The sequence below is a fragment of the Zonotrichia leucophrys genome, chromosome 24 (genome assembly GCF_028769735.1).
Source record: "Zonotrichia leucophrys gambelii isolate GWCS_2022_RI chromosome 24, RI_Zleu_2.0, whole genome shotgun sequence".
Taxonomy (NCBI): domain Eukaryota; kingdom Metazoa; phylum Chordata; class Aves; order Passeriformes; family Passerellidae; genus Zonotrichia; species Zonotrichia leucophrys.
In genome coordinates, this window is record NC_088193.1 from 2,728,791 (window position 1) to 2,748,141 (window position 19,351).

Sequence of the window (19,351 nt, forward strand, 5' to 3'; positions counted from 1 at the left end):
GTTGAGACGTGGACGGTGTGGGGTTGAGGAATGGAGGGCATGGAGGCTGAGAAATGGATTTTTGGGGATGGGAAATGGACGGTGTGGGGTAGAGGAATGGATGGTGTGGGGTTGAGAAATGGAGGCATGTGGAGTTGAGGAATGGACAGTGTGGGGTTGAGGAATGGATGGTGTGGGGTTGAGGAATGGGCGTGTGGGTTTGAGAAATGGGCAATGTGGGGGTGAGGAATGGATGTGTGGGGCTGAGGAATGGGCATGGAGGTTGAGAAATGGATTTGTGGGGATGAGAAATGGACGGTGTGGGGGTGAGGAATGGATGTGTGGGGCTGAGGAATGGGCATGGAGGTTGAGAAATGGATTTGTGGGGGTAGAGGAATGGATGGTGTGGGGCTGAGGAGCAGGCGTGTGGGGTTGAGGAATGGAGGGCATGGAGGCTGAGAAATGGTTTTGGGTGATGGGGTGTAGAAATTGATGGGTTGGGGTGTGGAGAATGGCGTGTGGGGTTGAGACGTGGGGGTGTGGGGTGAGAAATGGATGTGTGGGGTGAGAAATGGATGTGTGGGGTGAGAAATGGATGGCCTTCCCTGGAAGGAAGAGGCAGAAGGGGTTGAACACCTGCTGCCACAGCTGGCTGTGCTCAGGGCTGGAAGGGCTGTGGACACATGGCCTCATCCCATGTGGGGCTTGGGGAAGCCACAGGAAACTCCTTGTGCAGCTCCTACCCTGGCAAAGAGCTCCAATTCCTCTTTTCCCAGCTCCTTCTTTACCAGAGAGCTCCAATTCCTCCTCACCCCCATCCCTGAGGGCTGAAAAATCCCTGCAGGACAGTCACTAAAATCTGTTTTTCTCAGAAGGTGCCGTCCCATCCCCTGCATGTCTCTGGCTCCCAATTATACCTTTATTTTTCCTGCTGCTTGCTGTTAAATCCTTAACTTTGAGCATTGCCTTTGAAATCTGTGTCTGGTGGAGATTTGCAGTGCAAGTCACCTGTTGCTTGAACCTTGATTGATTATTCCCAGCTACTCCAAAGGGATAAACTCTGGTCTGGTGCTTCTGCAGCCTAGATTTTGTGTTAATTATGTGGGAATCTGTTAATTGCATGGTAAATCTGAGTAAATGGAATAAAAAGCTGATTATTGCAGTGCAAGGGATGTTTTTCCTGTCAGAATTGGAACATCCCATGGGAAGAGAAGTTCCTCCTGAGGAAAGCTCAGCCCTGGTGGCTTCAGTCAGTGCCCGGGCAATCCTGAGCATCCCTGAGCCAGGCTCTGCAGGTCCAGGTGCTCCTGGCTCCCTCTGCAACATTTTCCTCATCATTCATGGAGCAGCAGCCCGGACCGGTGACATTTATCACCATGGGGAAGACAGAAGTGATTTTTGAGGGCAACCAAGTTCAAAGACTTTGCTGTAAGTCTTCAGGATTAAAGATTTACTTGATGCATCTCCCCCTGTTTAATAGACAGGAAGAGATGAAAGGGAATTTCTGGAAAGATTTTCGTTCATACTTAATGATGCCACTATTAGATGAGCTTTGGCACAGTGTCCCGAGCCATGAAGCTTTAAAACCAACCTTTTTTAAACATTAAATGACCTTTTTTCATCCTCCAGCTTTAATAAATAAAGATTAGTTCAGCCTCATTACCTCCCTAGTGCTGGGGGCTGGTTTAATATTTAGTTAAAGTAACCAGTCTCCCAAAATGAGCACATTTTGCTGGTTTCCCAAATCCCACAGGGAGGCTGGAAACTCTTCTGGAATTTGATCTGAGTTCTGGAACTGCTGCTGCCACTTCCAGCCTGGATCCAGCTCTCCATCTGAATTCCTTTCTTTCCAAAACCTGCACTTTTTCCCTTTTCTCTTGTATTTGCTCCCAAAGTTCAAATTCAGTCAGAGCTGAGTAGGTAAAAGAGATTTGCTGTTGTTATTTTGGGTTCCTTTTCCTTCCTTTTCCTTTCTTTTCCTTTTCCTTCCTTTTCCTTCCTTCTTCACCTTCAGGGAAGTTTTCAAGATTCTCAAAAGTAAGAATAGAAAATCCCATCCTGAACAAAAATTTTAAAAATCTCTGTGCAAACTTTTTTTTTGCTTAGCTGGCTTGAGGAAACTATTCCCAATTCTTTGCTTTTGACTATTTTTATACTTCAAAATCACTTAACTGTGCATTAGTGGAAGTGGATTTTGTTTGAAAGCTGCCAATTAGGAAAATACTTGAAAAACATTCCCCAATTTAGCGATTTTGAAGCTTTAAATTAGAAACTAATGAATCTGAGAATGCTGACATCCACTCCCCCAGTGCTGATATTTAATTTCACAGAGTCAGCACCTGAGCAGGAGCTGCACTTGGTGATGCTCATCATGGATTTACCCTTCCCTGGGAGCAGGGCTGCAGGAAAAGTTCCTGCAAGAACTTTCTCCTCTGCTTCTCTCCTGGAAAAGTGGAGTTTGTGGCAAATTGCTCTCCCAGCTTTGTTCTAATTAAAAGAAGTCATCAGCCATGTTAATATCCTAAAACCCCTGCTCCTGGCCTTGGAGGAAAGCACAACCCTTTTTGTGGCATAATGAGATTAAGATGAACTCAATTTAACTCCCATAAAACTGGGGAAAGATGGGAAAGGAGGGAATTGTTGAGTTTCCTTCCCTTTTTCCTTCCTCCCCTTTTTCCTTCCTCCCCTTTTTCCTTCTTCCTTTTCCTTTTCCTTTTCCTTTTCCTTTTCCTTTTCCTTTTCCTTTTCCTTTTTCCTTTCCTTTTCCTTTCCTTTTCCTTTCCCTTTCCCTTTCCTTTCCTTTCCCTTTCCTTTCCCTTTCCCTTTCCCTTTCCTTCCCTTTTCCCTTTCCTTCCCTTTTCCCTTTCCCTTTCCTTCCCTTTCCTTCCTTTCCCCTTTCCCTTTCCTTCCCTTTTCCTTCCCTTTTCCTTCCCTTTTCCTTCTCCCACTCCTGACATGTGAAGCCTTCCCTGTGGAGATTTTTCGCAAAGACAGATTTGTATTCCTTTTAATGCACATAGCAAGCAGCAGCACTGCTCTCCCCCAGATAAAATAGAAATTCTGTGTTCTGGGGTGCACCTCCTGTTAGGTGGTGGATAATAACAGGATAAACCCATTGGGGTGCCAGCTCCTCATCAAATTCTGCTCTGAATGCTCCACCCCTGAATCCTTCTTTCCCTTCCCTCCAAAAAAACAAAGGTAATGCCCTTCCCCACCTCCCTCCTGAGTGGCAGCCCCAGGAGCTGAGTTCAAAGATTTTTCTGTTTGAAAAATATTTGTCCCTCCCCACCCAGTGCTGCTTCCTGAAATATCCCAGCTCCTCAGCACCCTAAAGGAACCATCCCGGGGTTTTTGGGGACATTCTGCCTTTGTTAGGGTGTGAGGCAGCTCCTGGATCCGGGTTTTTTAGGGTTGGGCAGCTGGATGAGCCTGTCTGGGAGCAGCCAGCCCGTGTGGCAGTGGGTGCTGGGAGCCTGGCAGTGTGGGTGGCTGTGCTGTGGCATTCCAGCAGGTAAAACAGAGATTTCTCTGCAGAGATTTCACCACCCACCTGTCTGGCAGGGCCTGGGGAGTGGGAGAAGCAGCGGGAAAGGCCACGTGTGGGAAGGGGGATGTGGCAGCTCTGGTGGTGACAGGAGCACAAACAGAGCTCCTGCAGGGATCAGGAGTGTGGGTGATGCTGGAGAGGATACCTGGGCAGAGTTAAAGGAATAAAGCAGGGATTTATTAAAAGGATTTTAAAGGCTGTACAAAAGCCTGGCCAAGGCTACACCCAAGATGGACTCAGAGTCACGAGTTTTCACACTTTTATAAATTTTGTTCCATTTCCATATTGGGGTTCATTGTCCAATTCCAGCTCAGGTGATGCAGTCCCAGCATCCCAGTTTGCTGTCTGTTGCTCAGTTTTCTGTTTGTTTCTCAATTCTCTGATGCAGTCCCAGCATCCCAGTTTGCTATCTGTTGCTCAGTTTTCTGTTTGTTTCTCAATTCTCTGTTTGCGCTTTTTGGGCTGAAGCTGCAGTGCTGTCCTTGGTTCTGGGGCTGGAAAGGGATTTTTCTGTGTGACTGAGCTGTGAGAAGAACTTCTCACACTTTATATGAAGTTCAGAGCTCTATTCCAATGCAGCGCGGAATGTGGAAAATACAAAATCTCAACCTTAAACCATCATGGGGATGAGGAGGGGGTTGCAGATCCCCAACCTAACCCGTGCCTACACCTTTTCCCCCCACAGCTGCCATCCTGGATGACCCCATGGAGTGCAGCAGAGGGGAGAGGCTCTCCATCACCCTGGCCAAGAACCGCATCAACCGCGCGCCCGAGCGGGCGGGCAAGGCCAGGGTGGAGGTGGACATCTTCGAGCTGCTGAGGGACAGCGAGTACGAGACAGCTGAGACCAGTGAGTACCAGCCCTGGGGTGCCTCGGGGAGGCTGGGGTGGAGCAGAGGCTGGAGGAGCTAAAGAATAAAGCAGGGATTTGTTAATAAGCTCAATGGATGCACCTTGGGCAGCACAAGAGCCCAGCCAGGGATGCACCCAAGATGAACCAAAAGGGTCCTAAAATGAACCCAAAATGGTCACAATATGAACCCAAATACCTTGGTTCAATTCCCAAATGGTCACGAAATGAACCAAACATGAACCCAAAATGGTCCCAAAATGAACCAAACATGAACCCAAAATGGTCCTAAAATGAACCCAAGATGACCCAAAATGGTCCTAAAATGAACCCAAGATGACCCAAAATGGTCCTAAAATGAACCCAAGGTGAACCCAAGGTGAACCCAAAATGGTCCTAAAATGAACCCAAGGTGAACCCAAAATGGCCCCAAAATGAACCCAAGGTGAACCCAAAATTGTCCTAAAATGAACCCAAGGTGAATCCAAGATGGACCCAAAATGAACCCAAGGTGAACCCAAAATGGTCCTAAATGAACCAAATGACCAAAATGGCCCAAAATGAACAAGGTGACCAAATGACCAAGATGAGCTAAAAATGTCCCAAAATGAATCCAAATGGTCACAAAACAAACACAAATGAACCAAATGCCCAAATGGTCCCAAGATGACCCAAAATGGCCCCAAAATGCACGAGTGCTCCCGGGGTCTCTCCCTTGGATCAGTTCTGCTCCGTTTGCACCTTGCAGTTCATTGTCCCATTCCAGCTTCAGCCCCTGCAGTCCCACCCTGCTTGTTTTTCTCTCTCCAGCCCACGGGTTTGTGCTCCTGGGCTGAGATTTGGATCATTTGTCCTTGGTGCCCAGCTGGAGCAGGAATTGTTTTGTCTCCCTGCTCTGTGCTCAGAGCTCACCATCCCCTGATGTGAACCCGGACCCACACACTAAAGCAGCACAGAACCTGAAAAATAGAAAAACCTATATAAAATATAAAACCTGGGGCATCACCAGAGAGCCCAGCTCTCCTCCCAGGAGCCATCTGGCACTCTGAACTTGTGATTTTGTGGCAGTCAAAGGGGAACAGAGAGAAAAAAACCCCATCTCTGCTCCTTGCACGGAGCAGTTTTCATTTGAGATGAGTGAAATGTGCTGGTGCAAACTCAGGCATGGACTGAGAGAATCCCTGCCCCCAGGAAGCTTTGTCACCACTCAGTGGCTTGGGACAAATAATTTCCTTTAATCTGCCTGTCAATAAACAGGGGTAATGCTGATCCTTTGTCAAGAGCTTAATGGTGAGCAAACAAGAGACTCTCGGGCAAGTTGGGTGCAATTAAGTTGTTTTTGAAACCCTGTGGAATCCTGTGTGTCAGCAAACAGAGCAGCTCTTCCTGGAGCTGGAGATTGGCAGCAGATTTATTTACACCAAGTGGAGTTCCTCAAGTGATGTTTGAAATCTTGAGGGTGAAGAAGAGCTAATTTCCAAAGAGAGCAGATTTCCCAGTCACTTTCACGTCCCTGGATGAAGCTGTTCTTTATTAGGATTGTTCCTCTGGATGTCCAATATGCCAGCTCTGTGCTGGTGAATAAAAAAGAAATTTATGGTCACTGTCCCACAGTTTGAAAGGAACCCTAAAGGTCTCTGATATTTTTTTTTCCTGTAAGTGGGAAAACCCTTTGGAATAGGAAATCCTCCTTTTAAAATCATTTTAGAGTTCAAGGGAGTGCTATAATTTTTTTATTACCAGTTGGCTCAGGAAAGCTGGAGGAATAATTTAAAATAATCTGGATTTTAGACTAATTTCCTAATGATTCTGCATTGCATGACTGTGTGATCTGCAGGTTATCCCCACAAAGCGTGGCAGGGTGTTGTCTTTTGGGGCTGGCTGGTTTTTCCTGGACTTTTGGTGGCTTTTCTGCTCCAGGTAGAGCAGCTCTGTGGGGCTGTGGGATCAGCACATCGCTCCCTCATTTCCTGCACCAGCGTTTGCTCTATTTATAGGCGTGTGCAGCTGATAAAGAGATCTCAGCAAGAACCTGGGTTTATTTATAGAGCCTGTCGCCCGTCAGGCAGCCCAGGCTGAGCCCAGCTCAGGCACCTGCACCCAGCCCAGACCATTTGAAAACATTTTCCAGGTTTTCCCCATCTCTAATGTCCCTTCTTGTCCCCTAACTTGGCACAACATTAAGGCAAACCCAATTTATGTGGCCAGACCAATTAAGACCCAATTTATCTGGCCAGACCAATTAAGACCCAGTTTATCTGGCCAGATCTTGCAGAAAAGATGGGAATTGCCATGGAATCCCAGAATCCCAAACTGGAATGGGTTGGGAGGGACTTTAAGCTCATCCAGCTCCCCAAGCTGTCCTTGGACACTTCCACTTTTGGATGCCAGCTTTTCTGGGTATCCAAAAGTGGCATTTTTACCCCAATTTTTGTTCTTTCCTCATAAATATCCTGCTTGCAGCAGCATTTCTGGCCTGTGGTTTGGTTTTTGGGGAGCAGACCTGATTGTAGTCACGCCAGAGCTGCTGTAAGGATCACCAGAGGGGTTTCTGATTCATTTTCAGCCTGTGACACTGCTCAGAAATTCTCCTCCTGGAAGGTTTCTCCAGTAGAGGAACATTAATTGGCTGAGAATGAAATATTGTGCGAGAAATTGTTGTTTTCTGCAAATGTTTTGTGTGGGGAGAAATTGGGAAAAGGGCAAGTGAGGAAAAGGCATCTCCCATTTCCAGTTTTCACCTTGGAGTGATTTTCTTTGTTTCCTTTACTTGGGTTTTTAGAGTAGAAATTGCAGCAAATTGACTTGATTTTAGTGAATTTTGCAGTGTGTTATTTGCCTTTTCTTCAGAGGGGAAAAAAATGTCTGGAAGCTTTTCTTAGAAAAGAAATAATCTGAATTCTGTATGGCTCTGCTATTAATGTCACTGATGTTATTCTTGATTTATCCTGGTGGCAGAGGAAAATCAGATCCCCAAACTTAAATTTCAAGGCTTTCATGGCTTTCAAATGCTTCAATACGTTGCTGGTTTTTGTTATGACACACAATATTAATAAAAACTGTTGAGATGTTTTAACCTGTGACTGCAAAGCTGTTTACAGCTGTTTAATACTGTTCTCACATTTCACACTCCTTGATTCACTCTTAAATATCACAGCTCCGTGCTTAGCTGACAGATCTGGGAGTGCTGGGATTACACCACGTACTCCAAATACAGGAAAAAAGAAGAATTTTGGGTAGAAATTGTTTTAATTTGAGGAGTCAGGGTTATTTAATTTTTATTTAATTTTTATTTAATTTTTATTTAATTTTTATTTTATTTTTATTTTATTTTTATTTTATTTTTTTTTTATTTTTTTTATTTTTAATTTTATATTTTATATTTATATGTTATATGTTATATTTATATTTTTATTTATTTTTATTTTATTTTTATTTATATTTTATTTTATTTATTTTATTTTATTTTATTTTTATAATTTTATAATTTTTAATTTTATATTTTATATTTATATGTTATATGTTATATTTGTTTATTTATTTTATTTTTATTTTTATTTTTATTTTTATTTTATTTTTATTTTTATTTTATAATTTTTTGATTTTTTTTATTTTTAATTTTATTTTTAAATTTTATTTCATACTATATTATATTTTATTTTTAATTGTTTTTTTCTGGCACTGTTTTTCTCCCTTTTTCCCTTCTGACTGGCTCAGGTGTTTTAATGTAAGAAAGCCCAAAATCTGAGCTGCTCCAGCAGGTAAAATCCCACTCAATCCATCACATTCATGCCTGGTTTGCTATTCCAGCCTTAGATATGAATGAACACAAACTTTGGCTGTTCCTGTGTGATTTTAAGGAGGTTTCAATGAGAAGTTGTGAGCAGAGCCTTTATTTATTTTGGTTTTTTGCTGTTTCAAGGAAAACCTGTTCTCTCTTGGTGTTTGATGTTGCAGCTCCTTTTGTGCAGCTCCAAAGTGAGTTGTTTAATCATGTCTTTATCTCAACCACCTTGTTCCCTTTGATGTCTGGGCAGGACACATTTCCCTGCTTGTCACCCTGTCCCCTCTGGCCTCCTCAGCCTTTTAAGCTCCTCTTTGTTGTGAATCCAGTTAAAGTAACCAGGCTCCCAAAATAAACACATTTTGCTGATTTCCTACATCCCACAGGGAGGTTGGAAACTCCTCTGGAATTTGATCTGGGTTCTGGAACTGCTGCTGCCACTTCCAGCCTGGATCCAGCTCTCCATCTGAATTCCTTTCTTTCCAAAACCTGCACTTTTTCCCTTTTCTCTTGTATTTGCTCCCAAAGTTCAAATTTAATCAGAGCTGAGTAGGTAAAAGAGTTTTGTTATTGTTATTTTGGGTCCTTTTCCCTTTTCCCTTTTCCCTTTTCCCTTTTCCCTTTTCCCTTTTCCCTTTTCCCTTTTCCCTTTTCCCTTTTCCCTTTCCTTTTCCCTTTTCCTTTTCCTTTTCCTTTTCCTTTTCCTTTTCCTTTTCCTTTTCCGTTCCTTTTTCCTTTTTCCTTTCCTTTTTCCTTTCCTTTTTCCTTTTCTTTTTCCTTTTCCTTTTCCTTTTCCTTTTCCTTTTTCCTTTTCCTTTTTCCTTCTCCTTTTTCCTTTTCCTTTTTTCCTTTTTTCCTTTTCCTTTTTCCTCCTTTTCCTTTTCCTTTCCCTTTTCCCTTTTCCCTTTTCCTTTTTTTTTTCCCCTTTTTTTTTTTTTCCCCTTTCCTTTTCCCCTCCTCACCTTCAGGCAAGTTTTCAAGATTCTCAAAAATAAGAATAGAAAATCCAGGGCAGGTCAGGCAGCAGCTGGAGAATTGGAGATTTTTGATTTATCCACACAATGGATATTTCAGAATGCCCTTCCAAAGGGTCCTTTCAGTGGTGTTGACTCCAACATGTTTGGGGTTTTTTTGTTTTGGTTTTTTTTTTTTTTTTTACCTGTCCCACTATTTGGGGACATAAATTATTTATTTATGCTTCAGTTTTGTGTTCAGTTTCCTTTTCAGCCCGCTCTGTTTGTCAGGGAATCATGGAATGGTTGGGGTTGGAAGGGATTTTAAGGATCATTTTTTTCCACCCTTTGCCATGAGCAGGGACATTTTCCATTATCCCAGCTTGCTCCAAGCCCTGTCCAAGCTGGCCATGGATGCTTCCCCAGCCTCTCCATCCCTCTCTGGTGTCAGGTTCCTGTCAGGAAGCACAAGGGATGCTCCAGGAGCATCTCCAGAACCCCTTTTCTTTATGGCCTTGGTGTTTTCTCTCTGAGAATCCCGTGGCCAGTCCCTGTCTCTGGAGATCTCGGCTCTGTTCTGCAGTCAGGGAGCTCCTGAGGTGTTTCCACACTTTCCCTGCTGGTTTATTTGGAATTATAACCAGGAATCCTCTGTGTGTTCTGTTTGAAACCCTGCTCAGGTATCTCTGTGCTCTGAATTAGATGATTCTGCCCCAGGGGTGGCTCCTCTCTCTGGAGGGACCTTCCAGCCCTGCTTTGAACAGGGCAGGATTCATGGAAATGTTTTCCTGGGATCTCAGGAGGAGAAAGGCACTCTGGCCATGTCTGAGGGGATGTGAATACATTTATCACCAAGAGCTCCTCGTTTGTTGTGCTTTTTCATGTTCAAAAATAAGTTTGCAGCTCTGCCTTCCTTTAGAAAATTTTTTGCTATGTGCCAAGTGCCCAGACCTGGATTTAATTCCCAAATTCACTCATGGAAATGGTTGGGCACTGCCCTGCTGTACAAAAGGAGGGTCCCTGTGCCCTGAGCACACACCTGATCCAGATCTCAGGAAGAGAAGGGCACTCTGGCCATGTCTGAGGGGTTGTGAATACATTTATCACCAACAGCTCCTCATCTGTTGTGTTTTTCATGTTCAAAATAAGTTTGCAGCTCTGCCTTCCTTTAAAAATATCCTGCTGCATCCCAAGTGCCCAAATGTGGGTTTTATTCCAAAATACACTCGTGGAAATGGTTGGACACTGCCCTGTGCCCTGAGCACACACCTGATCCAGGATGGTAAAGAGGTTTTTAAAGTGATGCCACTTCAATTCCAGCGGTTTTGAGACCCTGAATTCTAAACAACATCAAAACTGGGACAGAAACTCGGAGCTGCTGGAGCCTGCAGCATCCCAAAGGGCCCTGCACAGCCCTCAGGTGTTGGAGTATGGAGGGATTGGAGTGGCAGGGTCTGGAATTAGCCATGGTTACAGTCCCTGGGATTACTGGATGGATTTTGGGTACAGGACCAACATTTCCACGTGCTGCCAGTGCTTGTGTGGATGCCCACGGCAGCAGCAAGGTCGAGCCTTTTCTCCCTGAGAGCCCTGACAGCACCAGGTAAAACAGGAAATGTGCTTGGATTACAAGAGAATCTTTCCAAACGTGCTCGAAACCTTTGCCTCAGGCACCTCCACTTTGTTTCCACTCATTTTCCTTCATTTTCGTGGACGTTTCCCCCTGGTAGTGATAAGCCAGGTCTTTTTCTACCTCCAGTTGTTGCAACCCTGTTGCTATGGCTACTTAACCCACTTTTTGTTCCTGCTAGGAGGCACGAGGAGAAAATCACTCCCCGAACTTCCCCCCTGCTTGCCACAACAAAATTTTCCTCAGGAATTTTGTGCTGGTGACCTGTGAGAAATGGAGAGCTTGGAGCAGCTCCTTCCTCGTGGATGCTGAATGGCAGAGCTGAGAGGCGCTGATGAGCGCTGCTTTCAGCCTGGCGCTCCTCATTTAAAAGGATCTTCTGGAGAGCTTTAAGTGCCTGTAAATTTTTTAAGCACGGAGGAAAAGCAAGCCCTGGATTCCTTTGAAGATGCTGCAGAAAAAAAATATCCCTCCATAGGAGATTGAGTTGTTGGAGGGAGAGGGAGCTGAGGAGGAAGGAAAACCCAAGAGGAGATGTTTGCATTTCATGAGCACTTTCTGTAAGAAGTTGGAGCAATCAGCAGGGACTGGGGAGGATAAGGAGTTTTTTCCCTTCAAAAGAGAAGCAAAACCAATTCCCCAAAGTGACAAATTAAATGAGATTTGGGCCTCATTTTCCAGGCTGTGGAGGAGTGAAAGGCCAGAGATCACAGAATGGTTTGGATTGGCAGGAACCTTACAGATCATCTGGTTCCACCTCCTGCCATGGGCAGGGACAGCCTTGGACACTTCCAGGGATGCAGGGGCAGCCACAGCTTCCCTGGGAAAACTTGAATTCACTTCCCAAACCCCAAACTTGATGTTCTAGCTCACCCCAAGCACAGTGAGCTTTTATTCCCCTTTCAACCTTGATTTAAAGACTCAAAGTCACTAAAACCCCATCCCTGATCTGTAGCTCAGCAGTTTTGATGATGAATTTGCTTTACTACCAAAATAAACCCCACCATGTCCAGATTTGAATTTTTCCAGCTCAAATAACTCTTCACAACCCTCACAAGAGTTGTTCTGAGGTGCAAGCCAGGGGAAGAGGCAGGTTTGATAGTGATGACAGCTGAAATCTCAGCTTTGGCATGCAGTGGTTTGGTTTCCATACACAGAAACCTTGTGAGCTTGCCCTGGCCATAACTCTCAAGATTTTTGGTGCCTCTTTTCTCCCTTTTGGTGCCTCCTTTGTGCTCAGAAAGATTCCAGTTGAGCAAATGTGGTTTTTTCAGGAGAAAAAGCTGAGTGTGTGAGGATCTTGATGCAGGTCAGCTCTCAGGAGGCTTTTGGGGCTCAGGGATTGAGGCATGAGGGGCTCTCCCCTCCTGCTCAGGAGGTTTTTCCTGCTCTGCAGAAAAGGTTCCGAGTGATGCAGGGGATGGGGATGGCAGCAGGGAGGTGGAAATTCAGCTGGATTTGTGCTGTGAATTAAAAGGACCCAAAAAACCCTTGCAGTTTAACCCAGGAAGAGATTTAACTTCAGTTCATCAGGTGTTTTTTATGGCTCTGCTAACCTTGGTGGCAGGGAGCCAGAAGATTTCACTACTGCCAGCAAGAAAACAACACCAAACAAATGAAAACCAGCAATGAAATCCTTGTTTTTACCACTGAACTCTGCAAAGATGAGGGGAGAAATTGCTACAAGCCTGTTTGATGCTTTAAAGCCAGGGCACTGCGGTGTTTAGCATCTTTCCATAAAGTTTAGTTCATGTTCCTGACCTGGGGACAGAAAGGGGTCAGAGTTGAGAATTCTGGGGTTTTGGGGAGAGTTTAGGTGAGGTTTTAAAACTGGGGGAAGATGGAGTGTGCTTCAGGGGGAGTAAAGGGAATTTGGGGATGGAAATGGCGCAGAGGGTGCTGTGGGAAGGAGGTGAGGCTGTGTTCTTACTGAGCGTGGCTGTCTGCTGGAAATTGGGTGAATTCTGACCTCTGTTCCCCCTCTTGCTGCCCACAGTGTGCCAGATCCTCCCCAAAGGCGTGGTGGGAGTCCTGGGACCTTCCTCCAGCCCAGCCTCCAGCTCCATCATCAGCAACATCTGTGGGGAGAAGGAGGTGAGTGGGAAATCCCTTTGTGGTGTCAGCGTGGTTCATCCCCCTCCTCCTAATGCACAGACCTTTGGAATGTCCCCTTTTCCCCTCTGCTGCCTCTTTCTGCCTCCCTTTTCCTCCCTGCACCCCCTTTTGCTCCTCACATTCATCCCCACATCCCCACTGAGGGCTGCACAGCCCAAAGCTCACCCTGCGGGATGCAAACCCAAATCTCCTGCTGTGGCTTTGTGCACATTCCTGGGGAGCTTTATGTTTACTGCTCTTCCATCCAGTTCAACCCCTTTTTTTTATCTCTGTCCAGGCTATGTGCTGGATTTAATATTTTATAAGCCCTGAACCTTCCTACACGGATCTGGCTCTGCACTCTGGAGAAGAAATTGAGTTTTCTTCTCACAGTTCATCCCTTTAAAGGCAGATAACATCTCTCAGCCATTTAGTGGCTCTCTCTGGAGCTCAGCCTTCCAACAGAGGAGGCTGGCACTGAGCACTGTAAATAATTTGCATTCACAAATGAGTGCTGGTTTGCAATACAACACTGGTTGTTGTTCCTGGAGGGTGGAAGGGATGGAGGGAAGGGATCCTCCAGCCCTGAAGCACGGGGCTGCAGCAGGAGGGGTCTCCTGGGGGTGTTTTGTAGCGTTTTCTCTCGCTAAATGCCCTGGACTTGTTCTCCATGCCAGGAAAGGCAACTCTGCAAGTGGTTTTACTCTGAAATTCAGATTCATTCTGAGTCTCTGAACTGAGGCTCCTGATTTATTTATTTTTTTTTTCTTCAGGAAGGACAGGTGAGTGCTGGTGCCCTCCTGAGGTGTTTGGTGCTCTCCATGAGATGCAAACCTGCAGGAATTCTGTGGGATTTCCATCCCTGGAGCATCAGCTGGGGCACAGAGCCCCCTGTGCCTGCAGCCACCCCTCGGGGACAGGGAGCAGTGTCCCCAGGCAAGCACAGGAGGGGATGAATCTGTCCTGTGTTACCCCTCTCATGCCCAAAGAATGTCCAAAAAGGGGAATTGCTCTGGGGCAGAGCTCTTGGAAAGGAGAGGAGGGTTCCTGGGGCAGGAGATGAACATCCCCGCTGTGTTTTGTGGATTCCTTCCACACAAGAATCCCTTTCCTTTCCCCTGTCCCAAAAGGGGAATTGCACTGGGACAGAGCTCCTGGAAAGGGGACAAGGGTTCATGGGGATGAAGGCAGGGGCTGAACAGGCTGTGCTCAGCCCTGATGTGTTTTGTGGATTCCTTCCACACAAGAATCCCTTTCCCCATGTCCAGAAAGGGGAATTGCAGTGGGACAGAGCTCCTGGGCAGGAGAGGAGGGTTCCTGGTATGAAGGCAGGGGCTGAACACTGAGCTGTGGTGGATTCCTTCCCCTGTCTCTGCATCTCTGAGCCCCAGGCTGGTCTGGATCCTTCCCAGCAGTGATCAGGAGCTGCCTGGAGCTGCCCTGTCTGCTCTGGTTATGGAAATCCACCTTTCCCTCCTGGCTGAGGGCTGCGGGCTGGAATCAAGGCGGATAGCAGCTTATTACTCCTTAACTTCTCCCTGCTAAGCAGCAGCTCCTGCTGTCACTAAAGCAGCCTTGAGGAGCTGCTAATGGGCTCTCCCAGGAGGGGAGAGGAGGGAGCCAGGGGCTGATGGCTTCCAAAGGAGGCACAGAGGACCTGACACGCTGCTAACAAAGCTGTGGCAGATGTTTCCCTTCCTCCGACTTCTGCTTCTTCCAGAATAATTCACCTGGCAGGAGGAAAACAAGATTTCCTCTCTTTATCAGGCTGAGCCTGCAGTGTCTGGGCTCGGGCTGTGTGTCTGTCCAGCACTCCATCCATGGTCTGTTTTGTATTTGCAGGCAGGAATGATGAGGAGGACTCCATCTTATCAGAAGGCTAATTAATTACTTTATTATACTATATTATTCGATACTATATTATGTAAGAGTCGAAATGAGGGATGTGGGACTCCAGGGGCTCTTCAAAATGCAGTTTATTGTATCCAAAATGCAGTTTATTGTATCCAAGACATTACAGCAGTCCAGGGTGACAGAGCTGTGCCTACAGCTGTCAGCTCCAGCTGCAGGCAGGCCTGGACACCCTGAGTTTAGGTTACAATGCATTATAGACTTTTCTTTTGGTGATAATACATTCTATTCTTTTCTTTGCTGAGCATCTTCATACAGCATAACCAATCTATACCTTAACTTTTACCTGTAGCCTATCATAACTGCTGTAATTACCATATTCATGTCACTGTTCTCCAATCACTAACAGTCAGTACATTACAGTTGAAGCTAGAAGTTGTTTTTCAGTTTTCTTGCAGTGGAAAATTCTGAGACCTTTTTCTACTTGCAACTTTGCTGCCTTGTTTGCCTGTGCTCTCTTTCTGCTTGGTAAAAACATCTTCTTGTTTGGGGTGGGTTTATCCTTTGCTCTAAGCCATAAAAACCCCTTCTAACTAACACACCCTTTGCCTCCTTGGTTATCCAGCGAGACTGGCTCAGCAATTCTTTTCTTCCATATCAAAACTTGCTTTTATTTCTATTCCTTCTTCAGATTCTACATTCAAAAATCTTTCTGCCAAGCACACATATCTGTGAGACTTTCTTGTCAAACTTTCATCCTTCCCAACAATATTGCACTATATTACATTACATCTAAACTGAATCTGCCAAGCACTCAACTCAACTGCCCAGAATCTCATGACTGTCAGCCCACAGTTCTGACAGACACGTGGCCCTGATAGGCCAAGGAAACAAAACACCATCGCTCTGGGTAAATCTCCATATTGCATTCTACTTTGGCACAAACACAGGCACAGCAAATGAGATAAGAATTGGTTTTTTCTTTCTCTGAGGTTCAGAGAATGTGAAACCCAGGAATATTCTTGGGGAGAATCGTGCCTTGCTTTTCTCTGTGAGGAGGAATGTGGCTGCAGCCTGCAGGATGGGCAGCAGAGCTCCCTCTGAGCGAAATTCCCAAAACATCCTGCTCCAGCTGCTGCTCTGCTGCACCCATCCCAAGCCCAGCCCTGGTGCTCCCAGCCCTGTCTCAGAAATGCCCAAAGCTTCTGGCTGCTGTGCTGTTCCTCCCCTGCCCAGCCTCGCCAGCACGGGGTCATCTCGTTCTTGCCTTCATCTGTGTCGGTGTTCACAGGGGGCTTAGGGTGAGGGAAGAGATGAGGATCTGACTCTGTGTTTCAGAAGGCTTAATTTATTATTTTATGATATATATTATATTAAAACTATACTAAAAGAATAGGAGAAAAGGTTTCATCAGAAGCCTGGCTAAGAATAGAAAGGAATAATAACAAAAGTTTGTGGCTCAGCTCTCTGTCCGAGCCACCTGACTGATTGGTCATTAATTAGAAACAACCACATGAGACCAATCCCAGATGCACCTGTTGCATTCCACAGCAGCAGATAACCATTGTTTGCATTTTGTTCCTGAGGCCTCCCAGCTTCTCAGGAGGAAAAATCCTAAGGAAAAGATTTTTCATAAAAGTTGTCTGCGACATTCATCTCTGCTAATGAATTACCTGGTGGCCCCTCCATGCAGAGGGCAGGGCTGGGTTCAGGGCCCTGGGTGATCCCTGTGTCCCTGCACAGCATCCTCCCCCAGCAAAGGCAGGGCCCAGCCACAATTAGTGCCCCAGCTAATTAGGCTGAGCTCACAGGGAAGGTTTCCTGTGCTGTAATCACAGTCCCTGGTGCCTTTCTCTGAGTGGCTCAGCAAGACTCTTCCTGCTCTGCTCCTTCCCGTGGTTTTTGTTGCTGTGATAATTATTTTCCTCTGCTGCTGCACGAGTCCCACCCTCCCCTCTTGACTCCAGTGCTGCTGCTGCCGCCGTTTTATTGGGATATTCCACTTTCTGCCTGCTGTGTACTTCACACCACAGGCCCTTCATCACAGATTTACTTGTTTTCATTTCTACTTCCTCTTTAATTATATTTTCTTTCCCCAGGTTCCTCACTTCAAAGTGGCTCCAGAGGAGTTCCTGAAGCTGCAGCTCCAGAGGTTCACCACCCTCAACCTGCACCCCAGCAACACCGACATCAGCGTGGCCGTGGCAGGAATCCTGAATTTCTTTAACTGCACCACTGCCTGCCTCATCTGTGCCAAAGCTGAATGTAAGTCTTGGTTTTCCTGCCCCTCTGCTTCATCTCCTCTTTGTTTGGTCCCAGCTCCTCATGTCTCTGCTCAGAGCAGCTTTTCCACTCCAGTTTCTCCACCCTGGTGCCCCATGGAGTGTGGGAATCCACAAAATCAGAGGGTTTTGGGGAAGCTGCAAAAGGCAGGCTCCAGAAGCAGTAGAACTGTGATTAGAGCTAAGCAGCAGCCATGAGATTGGTCAGCAGAAAAATTATTTAAACTGTAGAAAAGCAAGGACAAATAGAACAATGGTCTGTGTATTAATGCTTGTCTAGAATAACTGTCTAAGCTACAGAAAAGTTTATCTAGTGAGAAATTAGGAAGGTTGAAGCTTAATAATGGAGCTCTGTGCATTGTGTTTTAAGGCTTACAAGCAGGTATTGTATCCTAAATAAGCAGGCATTGTTTAACCAAAGGTACATGTGCTTACAGTGATTGGATAGAACTACTGTCAATATAGAACATATACTATACAAATATAAATACTGTCAATGTGCTTTTGCTTTGTGTGATGGGCCAAAAACTTATAAACTAAGTTATAACATAAAATTCTGAGTCTGCTGCCTGGTATGTGAACTGCTGGCATCTTCCCATTGTCACAGCCATGTAATGAGGCTGATGCTGGAAAATCAAACAGCTCAAGGCAGTTCACAGCAGCCCTGTCCCGTTAGTGGTCTGTAAATAGCCCCCGGCCAGCTTCAATGGAGGAGTTTTTCAGAGGAGGAAAGGGGATAGGTGGAAATGATCCTGCCTTCTGTTTGCCCATCTGAAGAGTGTTTTGCTTCCACAGATGGGGCTTTGGGTAAGAAAAAGAAAAAAAAATTTAAGAAAGGCGTAGGCCTGTTTCTGGAGGTTATTTTTAGGCAAGTAAAGCACTTTGAAATGTGGCTTGCTCAAAGCCACGTGCAGTTTGTGTGGCCTAAAAGTGGGATTTGAGTAACAGTCAGCACAGAGCATCCTCCTGGGCTCTGCAGCCTGCATCTGCTGGGGACTGTGTGTGGACAATGGGCCAGATCCACCTCAGCAGGGCCATCACAACCTCAGCATGGCCATATCTATCCCTGCAGAGCCTTTTCTAGCCCTGCAGGCCCATCTCCACCTGAGCAGGGCCATCTCCTCTTCACCAGGGCCATCTCCACCCTCAGCAGGGCCAGATCCATCCCTGCAGGGTCAGATCCACCTCAGCAGAACCATCTCCTCCTTAGCAGGGTCAGATCCATCTCAGCATGGCCAGATCCACCTTGCCAGGGCCATCTTCACCCTCGGCAGGGCCATCTCCTCCTTGACAGGGCCGGATCCATCCCAGCAGGGCCCGATCCACCTCAGGAGAGCCATCTCCACCCTCACCAGGGCCATCTCCACTTTGACAGGGCCATCTCCTCCTCAGGAGGGCCCGAGCCATCTCAGTAGAGCCATATCCATCCCTACAGGGCCATTTCCTCTTCACCAGGGCCCTCTCCACCTCAGCAAGGCCATCTCCAACTGAGCAGGGCCACATCCACCTTGCAGGGCCATCTCCTCTTCACCAGGGCCATCTCCACCATTCTAGAGCCATCTCCTCCCTCTCCAGGGCCCTCTCCACCTCGCCAGGCCTGTCTCCATCCCTGCAGAGCTCCTGCTGTGGCAGGAGCAGGCTCAGCATCCCTGATCTTTCTGAGGTCACCATGCAGCGGGTTTGGGGTGGCCACAGCAGCTCTGGGGTTTGGCAGCCACAGCAGCCTGGAAAAGGGGCTTTGGAACCATCCCTGGGTGCAGGGACAGCTTTGGGATTGTGTAGGACACGAAATAAAACAGCACTCAGGCCGGAACCTCCAAGGTAAAAAGAAGAGAAGTTTAATTTCTGACTGCAACATTTATAGATTTCCAAAAGTGACAGTGGATTGGAAGGTGACAGTGCCACCTCTCCAATGACACTGCACAAACCAACAGCCCACCAAATTACAGAAAAAAAAAGTAAAACAATAATTATTCATATAAAACTGTGTGAGAAAGTTCATTACAAGGATGTAAACTTAGATAAACTTGGAAGAACAAGGTGACAGGAATGCTGCTCTGTGACTGGCCCAGCGCCATTCCCAGTTAGCAAACTCCCCAGCAGCAGCTGATGGAAGATTCCTGCACAGGGACTCAGGGACCAGAAGTGTTTTTAGCTCCTCTTTGTGTTTTCTGTGCCCCAGGGCAGCAGGCTGAGGTGGGTCAGTAAATCACCCTCAGTGAGCAGTGCTCACATCCACCCCAGGAAAGGCCCTGGCTCGAAATGATGCAATTAAAATCATGCAAATGGTCTCCCACATCACTCCCAGAGCTGGAATTTTTCATTGTCTAACCTTAACCTTAAGCAAGAAGGGAAGCAAAGATAATTAGGTTTTCTCAGCT

General features: G+C 46.2%; 1 protein-coding gene across 1 annotated transcript in view; it reads left to right on the top strand.

Annotated features, from left to right (window-relative positions):
• Nucleotides 1–19,351, top strand: part of GRIK4 (glutamate ionotropic receptor kainate type subunit 4) — a 214,984-nt gene that overhangs the window by 127,385 nt on the left and 68,248 nt on the right. The window contains exons 3-5 of the mRNA XM_064732276.1: nt 4,212–4,376; nt 12,740–12,837; nt 16,788–16,953. Of these exons, the coding sequence (XP_064588346.1) occupies nt 4,212–4,376; nt 12,740–12,837; nt 16,788–16,953 (429 nt within the window). The remainder of the gene's footprint in view (nt 1–4,211; nt 4,377–12,739; nt 12,838–16,787; nt 16,954–19,351) is intronic.